The 11,157-nt window shown below is 37.9% G+C and overlaps 4 protein-coding genes across 5 annotated transcripts; 1 reads left to right on the forward strand and 3 right to left on the reverse strand.

The window, feature by feature from the left end:
* Nucleotides 1-1,386: 1,386 nt before the first annotated feature.
* On the reverse strand, nt 1,387-2,893 carry LOC104827022 (probable WRKY transcription factor 49). Its single transcript, XM_010560032.1, has 3 exons — nt 2,589-2,893; nt 2,314-2,457; nt 1,387-2,031 (listed from the first exon to the last, which is right to left on the reverse strand). Exons 1-3 carry the CDS (start codon nt 2,861-2,863, stop codon nt 1,569-1,571), a joined length of 882 nt encoding a protein of 293 aa, XP_010558334.1. The 5' UTR covers nt 2,864-2,893; the 3' UTR covers nt 1,387-1,568.
* A 2,769-nt stretch (nt 2,894-5,662) lies between these two features.
* On the forward strand, nt 5,663-7,556 carry LOC104827023 (protein FAR-RED-ELONGATED HYPOCOTYL 1-LIKE-like). 2 transcript variants are annotated; one of them, XM_010560035.1, is made up of 3 exons: nt 5,663-5,913; nt 6,615-7,241; nt 7,327-7,417. In XM_010560035.1, the coding sequence occupies exons 1-2, from the start codon at nt 5,876-5,878 to the stop codon at nt 7,222-7,224; spliced, it is 648 nt and encodes a 215-aa protein (XP_010558337.1). In that variant the 5' UTR covers nt 5,663-5,875; the 3' UTR covers nt 7,225-7,241; nt 7,327-7,417. The 2 variants fall into 2 exon arrangements, with proteins under 2 accessions (XP_010558337.1, XP_010558336.1); XM_010560034.1 differs by having other exon boundaries at nt 5,666-5,913; nt 6,615-7,216; nt 7,327-7,556.
* Nucleotides 7,557-7,672: 116 nt separating this feature from the next.
* LOC109117276 lies at nt 7,673-9,083 on the reverse strand. Its single transcript, XM_019204195.1, has 2 exons — nt 8,214-9,083; nt 7,673-8,111 (listed from the first exon to the last, which is right to left on the reverse strand). The coding sequence occupies exons 1-2, from the start codon at nt 8,365-8,367 to the stop codon at nt 7,858-7,860; spliced, it is 408 nt and encodes a 135-aa protein (XP_019059740.1). The 5' UTR covers nt 8,368-9,083; the 3' UTR covers nt 7,673-7,857.
* A 463-nt stretch (nt 9,084-9,546) lies between these two features.
* LOC104827458 (aspartic proteinase PCS1) lies at nt 9,547-11,156 on the reverse strand (the record flags this gene model as incomplete). The annotated part of the gene is made up of 2 exons (XM_019204053.1): nt 9,547-9,920; nt 10,005-11,156. A coding segment is annotated over one exon (1,134 nt), but the record flags the coding sequence as incomplete, so codon positions are not given.
* Between the last annotated feature and the right edge of the window lies 1 nt (nt 11,157).

The raw sequence follows: 11,157 nt of genomic DNA on the forward strand, positions 1-11,157 counted from the left end.
GGGAAAGAGGGAGGCGTAGAGGGGGTTTAAATAGTCATATTTCTGTGGTTCTTTCCAATCTTTAATAGTTATACTTGCAATTATTTATATTTTTAATTATATATATATATATATTATGATAGGCTTATAGATACAATAATGTTATGAATCCAATGAGTTGTTGATTTGGTTTAATTATTTAAACAAAGAGGATAGGATCAAAGGCCAACCCTATCATTTTGGTTCCAATTATTTAGGAACTCAGCCTCGTAGCAATCATATTAGTATTTATAATAAAAAAATCAGTAATTAAATTTACACAAATTTTTTTAGTCCTCATTTTAAATTTGTATTGATAATTTTTAAACTATACTCTTCCCTCTTAGCTGTCGCCATTAGTTATTTGATATCGACATTTTGGGCATAGTTCGTGTTTGATGTTGCATACCAAATACATGCATTCCAAGAAATAAAAATAAAAATATTGAGGGGAAAAAGGATAAATTTAATATATTTTTAGTAATTGTTATCGTATACAGTGATCTTCTAAAAAAATTAGTCACATTTACATCAATAATGTACTATCTGATAGCTTACGTGTCCGCATCTATATAGTTATACATATATATTGAATCACATGCATGGGAATCACTACTGGTGTGCACTCAAAAGATTCACACGCATTCATATGTTTGTCGATATTATTCAAGGTTTTCAAGATCCAATAATTATCTTGGCATATATATATATATACATGTTCGTTCTATCTATTTATAAAACTGTGTATTTCGATGAGGACTATCTCATATCATCAATTCATATGCGGGAATTTTTTTTTTCAAATTGTGGAAATTAGTATTGCATATATAACGTCAATTTTAAAATTAGTATTATGTACATATATATATATATATATTTATATATATATATATATATATTATTCGTAAGAATCGAATAGAAAAAAACAAGAAAGTAAAGTGCGAATCTGTCTGAAAAGCAGTTCATGCCTATATAATTGGTACTACCACCACCGTCCGAAAATGACGTACTCGAAAATCGAAATTTAGGAAGAAGAGACAGCTGTTTGTAATTTTATTTTATTTTATTTTTTAATATATTGAAGGGCAAATAATTGGACGGTTTTTTATTTATTAACGGGATATTTTCAAATCTTAGATATCTCTTCGAAATTCCCCTTAAATTACATAGCTAAAATGGAATTACGTGTATGAAATTGCAAATTGATTATAGAGAAATAATAGGTGTTTATGACTAATTACAGCTGTTGGCATTGATTTTGGCATCTCCTGTCATTTATATTTCCTGCTTTTTTCGTTTAATTGTTTTTCTTGGCATCTCTATAAATTTAATGAGCCGTTTTTATCAAATAAAAAAAAGTACGTGCCCTCGAAACAATCTCTATGAAATTTATTTGACTAAATCAATCCATATAATCTTTCTAAAGTACAGTACAATTTGTTTCTTATCTCAGTACAATTATGAATGTTTGGTACTACACTCAGATCCAAATATTCTATAATTTAGGAGGACTAATTGATATAGTGGAGTCCATCACTGAAGTCTAGGTTTTAGTAGAAAGGTGACAAATTAGGAGACCGGGCCATGGCGGAGGACGGCGGCGAAAGAGAACGGCCAGAAGAAGACGAAGACGACGAACAAGAATCCGAGACAGGATCTTTGGCCGGAATATTCCTTATGGCCGGCGCCACCACATCTTCTAGAAGCCCTTGTCGCTGTCGCCGGTGATCAAGCGCCGGGAACAGCTCTTCCTCCGACAGGAACCTTCTCGAGGCCTCTTCTTGGGCTTTATGGGCCTGTACGGAGGGTTGGGTCTCTTGGGCTTGGTGGGCTTCAGGTGTAGAGGGTTTGGGCTTTTTAATGGGCCTATGGGCCTTGTCGGGGAGGAAGAAAGGGTAGGTGAAGTGAAGGTGGAGACCCTCGTAGGTGATGATGAACGTGTCGGGGTCATCTATGGATCTCTCCACCTGTTTCTTCGCATTGCATCTGGTGTTCGTGCACTTGTAATAACTCCTACGAGGAACCATGCCCAAAATGAAATACCATTGTAAATAAATTTCGACAGGTTCATTTTTCATATGGATTATGGTCCGGTGTCCGGTCCATATGGTTCTAAACGTGATACCGTTTAAGAAAAGGAAAAGACGGGAACGGTTAGAATCGAAACTGTGTATTTCAATTTCAATTTCAATTTAACATCGGTAATTCTAACTAATGGATGGTACTGCGTAATTTAGAATTTAAATTTGGTTTACAATTAAAAAGAATTGCATATATACTTTGTATGATACGTACCTCGGATTAGGGCTATTCTTGATGGATTTCTGACCATATTTTCTCCACTTGTAACCATCGTCACCCATTCCATTACCACTATTCTTCACTTTCAATGTGTACCTATGCTCCATCTTGCTCAAATCCCTCTCGAGCAAAGGGGCCCTTCATGTATATACACACACACACACACACATCAAACCCCAAAATACAAAAAAGTAACGTGGATATTGATTGGAAATGAAATATTTTTTTTAAAAATAATAATCAGACTTCGTCTTGTACGAGGGGTTTACCTAGACATGGAAACCATCTGATGGGCCGACTCGGTACGAGGTTCAACCACGGACAAAGCGTCCTCAATGTCTTTGATTCTCGGTCCTGAATAAAGGGTCGAAATCAATCTGTTCGTAAAATCTTTTTCCGGACAATTTCGATCAGTTTCAGGCCTCACGAGCTCTTCTTCTTCTTCTTCTTGCAGTAACAGATGCGGCTCATTGGCAAGAAGCTCATTCATCACTTCTTCCTTCTCGTACCCTCTAAACCATTCCGAAGCTCTTTGTTCTTCCATTTTGAGAGCATGAGAAAAAAAAAACAAGAAACGGAGAGAGCTCTCTTCGAGAAGAAGCAGTCAAGTTTCTTTGGTATATATATATATATATATTTTTTCTGGTGTTGATTTAAACTCGTATCTGTATGTAAACGACTTTTACCGTGATATGATGTTTTTGATAATATATAGTAAATAATATATAATAGGTTTGTTTTGATTTTGGCTAGATTCGTTGAATTTGTTTTTGTATAAACAATATACAATAATTTTTTATATATCAAATTTGAGTTAATTACAATTATGAATTTTCCGGCTCTATTTTTTTTATTATATATCCAAACCGGAATTTCTACCCATATCATATGATACGATACACGATTTAACGTCATAATTTATCTTAGCAGTTTTACAAACACTCGTTGAAAAAATCGCCAATATATATATATATATATATGAAATTATTTTGTTGATAAGGATGGATGATTTAATTTAAATAAAATGAAAGACAGGAATAAAGAAGTGGACCCCAATTCTTCAACCAAAGCAAGAGTCAACCACCAAAGAACGAGCAAGTAAAACCTAAGCTTCTTTCCTTGTTTCTGTCACCTTGTCTCCCATGGAATCTCGTTCTATTATGTATTATTTTTGTGACCTTTTTCTATTTTTAAATTAATCTCCATTTCTTTATGGCAGTTGAAGAATGCATTATTTGGCATATTTTAATTAATAGACACACCCTAATTGCATATATGAAAGAAAATATTAAGTTAAGCATATACTATATGTAGGTGTGTACACAGAACGAGAGGGAGAGGGGAAGAAAACCCTCTACGTTTTCTTTTTTGGTTCAATCTTTAAATGCCAATGGTTATAGAGTTAAGTATTCATACTAACCTCAATTATGATAATGTTATATGTAAATTGCACCTCCTTAACATGCCTCAACAATCATATATGTGAAATAAATAGTCTGTATATATACTTTCTTAATATTTATTAAATTGATATCATATTAACTACGTACCAAATTAAACATGAGAATTGACAATGGATTATGAAAATGAGACTTAGTATTTTATTATATAGGGCATTAGGAATGGTGCTTTGTCCCTTTAGGCCGCTGTCGAATTAAGAGTAAATTAAAACTAGAGACCTAATCATCAATTAATATGCCTGATTTGTGATTTGCTACACACCCATCTAAGGAAAACCTTAATTAGTATTTAAATGTGATTAATTAAGGGTTTCTAGAAAATATAGCAATTACGTGATTACATAATCTATCTTTTTTCCCTCCCTACCTATTCAATAACCTTTTTTTTTCCCTAAATATATTTTTTCCCATTCAATAAATTTTGTTTCTTATTGTAAAACTTCCCCATTACAATCGGCATTTCCGTTTATAAATAAACCGGAATAATATTTTTGGTGAAACTAATTATATTAGTTCGAAATGAATATGAACTTTTTTTTTAAAAAAAAAAATGAATGAATATGAAAGTCTGTTTCGAAAAGTAAACATGCCAAAATTTTAAAACGTTCAAACCGAACCGAAAATCAATATAATATCCAAATATATATAGTTTTTTTAAATTTAATAAACCAACATATATTTGAAACCTGAAATACACAAAAATATATATATATATTATACAATCACTTCGCACAATAATTCACGATCAACAAGTAGATGATTCATAAAAATAGGAGAATTGCACATATTGTTCACCGAGCTATTTTCATTTTTTTTTTTAACTGTTGGAAGAATTTAATGGCGATAATAATGCAGAATTGTCATGTTATGAAACGAAGAATGAGACAAGGCAACATATATGTATATAGCATTGCCTATTTTAATGGACATCGGTCTAACGTCCACTCGTTCTAACGAATCATTAGCCTCCATGGCTATCTTGTAGGCTTATCTTAGGGACCCCATATATAATTGTTACGGTCTATTTAGTGATTTTATTTCATTTCTTGTTGTTATGTGGCTTTGACTTTGTGAGTTTAGGACAAAATCTCAAAAAAAAAAAAGGACAATGAAATGAAAATCATATGGGGCATGGGGGGGTTGACTGTCAGAGTGGGCTTAGGTTTCATGTGACTTGTGGATTTGGTTTGGGTCCTAACCAAACATTTCTTGTTTTTTCCCCCCCTCAAAGTCAACCCCTTCATTTCTATCCATTTTTACAATACCACGGCAATTGTCGTTATGTGTATATATTGATATAGAACTCGGATATTTTCAATCGAAATAGTGTCTATTTTTAGAGAGATTATTATATATATTTGATCTAGAAAATTATTTTTTATCGAATACAAAAACTATAGAAAAATATAGATAGAATCCCAAACAGGAACTAAAAACCAAAAGCTAATAGAAAAAAAACGAAACTCTTAATATAAAACAAAGACCATCTTAAGGATTTTTAGACTATTCGATCTCAATCTCCTCATATTTATCTCCATCTATGCATATATACGAAGAGTATATTTCTATATTGGTCAAGAGTGGGCTAATAAGGATTTTTTTTTTTGCATATTCCATGAGGGTAACAACTAACAAATGAATGATATATTTCTAATAGATTTTAATGATATTTTTGTGTTTTTAAAGTTTTAAAGAGATTTTTTCTTGAAAAAAGAAATCATTTTTAAAAAATCAAAAAAATAATTATTTTTCTAATTAACATCTCCATAAGCTAATTGTCATAAACAAAATCATTAAGGTGTTGTAGACTGTAAAACTTATAGGTTTTGTGTGTTACATTTCAAGAAAACGTCGGAATCCCAAACGCCAAGATCTTAGGTGACGCGCCGATCTATCGTGCCGCCTCATAATCTCACCAATCATCCTCTGCCACATGTCCGAGCTTTGATTCGTGTCTTACACGCGCTGGAAAAATTCAAACTTCTAATGTCTTTGACGACATCCCACAAGAACACGAATCAAAGCGAGATTCTAATTTCTCGCCTTGTGTTGTTCGAGGAAGCGATCCGGTGATATCTGCTCTACGATGCTCTACGATGGATGAGGATGAGACGAACCCATCTCCGATTGATAGGTTTCTGAGCTTTTACGCCATGAAAGCTCTGCTCTTTTTTCCTCTTTGAGATGGTTAAAGCATCTGTTTATAGATACAGGGTTTTTGATTTATGGGTCGTCGTCTATTGAAATCTCCAAACAATGTTTAGTTTAGTTTTTTCAGCGTGTTCTTCATGTGCTGATTTTGCGTCTACCAGGTGTTCGATGGTTTTCTCAAGCGTGTTTCGTGGGAATGTAATGTCAAAGCTGAAGTCTTTTTTTAATGTTTGAGATCCATATGGCGTCAAAACTTTTTCGAAAAATTAGAGATGAATTGCCATTTAGTACACACCCTTATTTAGCATTAGATTTGTGGAGTGTGTGAACAATGGACTGTGACCACTTACCGGTTAGTGTGTAGACACCGTTTTGGGTATGGGTGCCACAATGTGTTCTCCTAGACATATGAATTACTGTGTTACTTGTGTCTTATTGCATCTTCTCACATTGATCAAAGTTGAAGTTTCTAGATGTCTGCACACACAATGTCTCAAATCTGTGAAGTTGGAGACACATGGAGTCACAATCTTGGATTCAGATATGAGTTGTATCTAGTGAATGACCCGTATTCTCTCATGAGAAAAGAAGTTGTGCTTGCTCTTTACTTTTGGTATTGTTTAACTCCCTCCATGTCGTGGCGATTTATGGCTTTTAGAACACAATCTTTGCTTTTGCTTTCAGTGATGTTATCAGCCATCCGGTGGCTGATGTGGGCTCGGGCAGGAAAAGGAAACTACTAGCCGAAGTATTGGAACTTCCCCTGCGAAAACAAGTTTGCCACAAGCAAACTTCTCTTGCTGATCCATGTTCTCCATTAGGCAGGTTTCTCGGCAAATTACCAGAGACAGAATCAGGTATTACGGCAATTAGCCACAGCTTTTCTGGGGATGACGAGTTTGCAGAATGCTCTTATGCCACATATGACTATAAGACTGCTAAAGCTTCATCTGATGAAAGTACTCCTTCTGCGTCTAATACCGGGGGTTTTCACATGTCGATGGATCCCTCTCATTCAAATGGAAGTTCAAGCTTAACCAAGAGTGAGATGATCAAATGTTATGACTTTGCTTCATCAAGCAGTGACTGTATGTCATCCAAAGATTATGACAAAACACAAACGGGTGAAGACCTAAATCAGCTCGAGTTCCTGAGTTCTGAGTTTGTGGCCGTTGGTCAGGAGCAACAGCTCCATGAAGAAGAAATTGAAGAGCCTCTCTGCTGTGGAGACCCGGATGCCGGATCTTTCCTCCTTTCATCTGCAAGATGGAGTGTCAGCACCCGAGGTGATTGAAAACGAGGAAAAGAACTGTAAAGATTTAATCTTTGTTGGGGATCTTCTAGTGTTGTTTGTTGCTTGCAATGTAGTTACATTTCACTCGGCCATTGGATGCAGATGCTGGAGAGGGTACGAGGAAACCGACCATCGATCAAGATTTCGAGCAATTTTTTTCTTCATTTCTGGTGTAACAGCTATCATCGCGATGTTTTGTAAATACGTCATCCGGTCCAGAATCGATGCTGGAAATCCAAGAACAAGGCAAATCAGTTGCCGGTTATGCAACTCCTGTCTCTGGTTATAAGACATTTGGATCCTGTAAAGCTCGCACCTGTCCTCCTGTTTGTGATTTCACTCTTGTGTATTCCGAACTTCCAATGTAGTTTAGAAGTTTTCTTTCTTCAGATCAGAGAAAACCGTTCGTTGGAACAAAAATCGAACTTTGTTGTAACCCAGAATCGGACAGGGAGAAAATGAATGAATCTTGAAAAGAAGTAATTGTCTGAACAAATCCGAACCCAGTACAGACCAAACCCCATTTGAAAAAATAGGCAACAACACAAATCTGATCTAGAAGATCCTAAACCCCGATAAACACCTATATACAGAACACCCAAACAGAGACTCGCGAGATAAAACCCTAGAACGTTAAGCCCAAGCTTCTCGTCGAGGCTGCGCGTAGAACAAGCTCTCCAGTTCCGGCGGGCGAAAAAAACCATTTCTCGGCGGACCTCGCATCATCCCCGCCGTCGATTTCTTCCTCGGGGGCGGCGGACACACTGACGCCGCCGGAATACGATACTTTCTGCTTCTCGGCGTCGTGCATCCTTCCTCCGCCATCTCCTGCCACTCCACCGCCTCCATTATCAACCCTCCTCCGTCGCTTAATCTGTCGGAAAATCCTGCCGTTTAGGAAGAGAAGGCGGTCAAGGTTTACATATATAAATGAAAAAATCAAGACTTTGGAAACTGAAATTTAGGAGGGAGAAAGGAACGTTCGTTGCCTTCGCTCGTTGGAAACTGAAACAGCTTCCTGTCGAAGCTTTTCCTTTTGTGGGTTTGATATCTGATCGGACGGTGGAGAAAACCCGACAGGGGAACGTGAGCTGGAGAGAATGACGTGGCAAACTTTAAGTGGATGAAAGGAAATGTAACCATACGCGTGTCCGCAGCCTCGCGATTTAATTAATATTTAGTTTTTAAATTTCGGATTTTGCCGGTGCCAACTTGCGCGACAAGTCGTTCTGCGCGGGAAAACTCTCGTCTAAAACCCTCCGATTCAGGAAGCGGCAACGACAAAGAGGTGCAAGATCATCTTGTTCCACGAAACAGTGTTCTTTCAGGCATTTTATCGAACAGTTCATATGCCTTTATGAGCAGTACCCCATTGATCACAGACTATGATTCATAGATCTCCAAGTAACGATATTCTTCTCCGGAATTTCATATGAAACAGCATCTCCGCGTCAGGAAATCGGCTTCAGTTTCGAGTATGCAATTGAGCGTGGCCGTCAATGTCACCACATTGTTTTACTAGCCTCATCCATACAGTCTATTCTGATATACCCAGTGATCAAACCCGACCATCTCTCTCAGGAAATTTTTCGAACAGTTTGCGTGCTTTCGGCGATTCTGCCTTCTTTGATCAGATTTCTAAATCAGCCATTCGGATCATCACGCCACGTGCGAATTGGGTCTGCATTCCTTCCGGAATGGTTGGAAGAGCCATTAGATCATACGAGGTTGAGCAGTACGAATCGGACAGAACTTGAGATGGGACCAAATTGGGCTCTTGCGTAGAGATTTTTCAGCTCGGACGAGGCGTGAGATCTCCGTAGCCAAATCGCCAAATTCTGCTCCTTTCTTCTTTTTCGTCTGCGTACTAAAATGACAGTGATCTATCCCAAGGCCAAGAAGAAGACAAAGATACTGTCGTAATTAATCTTTACCAAACACTAATATTCCTAAATTTAAAAATAACACATCAGTCATGTTTTTTCTAAAAAATGAATTTTTTTTGTTATTATGATTTTAAATTTCTTTTTTAATTATAGTGTTTCTCCACCGCCTAATCTTCAAAACTTTATGTTTTTTTTTATAAAACAATTTATAAGTTAGTATTTTATTAGTGACAATGATGTATTTTCTCCGAAATTTTAAAAGTGTGTGAGATCATCAATTCTAATTTTTATATAGAATAAAAAAAATGAATCGTAAACTATAAATATCTAAATATTTTCATCCAAACGTGAGTGCCAACTAATTTCTTTTGGATTCCATATAAAATTCAGAAATTAAAGAACATAGTGTTTCTAGTACAGTCTAATATATCTAATATTGATATCAATATGACTTTATAATGAATATAACAATCACAATATAGCAAAATTGCATTATGTTACAAAACAACGGGACACAAAATACTAAAATCACCAAATTCAAATACATCTTCAAAGACACCCAACCTGCCACTAACAAACTCGCCGCATCTCCAAAGTTAAATGCTTCATAAAGGCTGTAGGGTCCACGTAATCTGACGGTGTTAATTAACAGGACCACCGTGATCACGTGCACCTTATACTACATAATAATTTTCTACCTACTTACCTATTACTGGGAGTCACGGTAAAAATGCACATAACCCCCCACCCCCCATACTCTCAATATATGCATAGTTTACTCCCGGTACTTTCAATTGTTACATATACGTCCTAACCAATGTAAAAAATGGAAGGACACGAAATCAATACATGTTTTCTTATGATTTGCAATGGGGAGATTAGGTGCATTTTTACCGTGTTGATATTATGCGTTCATGATCCGATCCCGAGTCTCTGGCTGGAGACGTCGCATTGAATTCGAGCAAGGCCGATTCTCGATCTCTCGAGATCGAATTCGATCCACATATTCTGTTGATGATGGTGTCCGATGACATATGCCTCGATTCCTAGTAGATCGGAGTTACCAAATGTGAAGCAATACACCGAATCGTTCCCCACAGCAAGATGTGGAACCCGGTATAGCAATGGTTCGTCATAAACCGCCATTTCCGCACCTTCGAAAACCAGGGTCACTGTTGGTAACCGGCGGAAAATCCCGGTTAGAGCCGGTCGAATCCTGTAACATAGATCCATTGCACCTTGGAAAACAAAGTCAGGATCTTCGTAAACCGGGAGAATTCCACTGGTCCGATTCAGGAATTCGTCTCGGAGTGCGGTGTAAACCGGTCCAAGTAAGAATGTGAACTGGGTTCCTGAATCAACCATGGTTTGACCGGCACCGGTATGGTCTGGCCGTAGAACCGATTCCGGTATCGGTAACAGCTTACCATCCACTTTGATCCCCGTGAGCTGAACCGTGTAAGCGACCCGGTCGAAGTAAGGTAACGGCGTCGAGATCTGTATTAACGGCGTGTAGTTTAACGGCCCGAGCCAGGAGAAATTGGCGTCGCCGAGAAGAAGTACGCCGGAGAGATCAGAGGAGCCCGAGATGCAGTACGAGAATTTGGGGAAACCCATCTGAGAGATGAAGGAGAGGGACCCACGGTTCATGCCCAGTAATCCGGTGGTCTTGTTGTCTTCTTCCGGGTCGGATCCCGATACGAAACCCATGCACCCGAAAACAAGACCCGAGATATTGGAGCTCCCGATATGGAAAATCTCGGACGCGAGATTCCCCTCCGACGAGGAAGCATCTGCGTAAGACAACGTGGCGTGACAGAGGTTGTCGGAGTCGCAGGAGGCGGGTATGAGGAAATCCCGGGTCCGGGTCCGACAAGTAGCGGAGGAACATGGGATCGGAGAGTACGAGGAAGACCGGGTCGGGTCGAACTTATTCGGATTCTGGGTTGGGTTCGTGCCGGGAGAGCTCCGGTTGCATCGTAGCCATGAGAGCTCGCTGCCGGTGTCGATGACCATGGAGACGTTTTGCGGCGGAGTTCCGACGGGG

The sequence above is a fragment of the Tarenaya hassleriana genome, unplaced genomic scaffold (genome assembly GCF_000463585.1).
Source record: "Tarenaya hassleriana unplaced genomic scaffold, ASM46358v1 Cleome5, whole genome shotgun sequence".
NCBI classification, from domain to species: domain Eukaryota; kingdom Viridiplantae; phylum Streptophyta; class Magnoliopsida; order Brassicales; family Cleomaceae; genus Tarenaya; species Tarenaya hassleriana.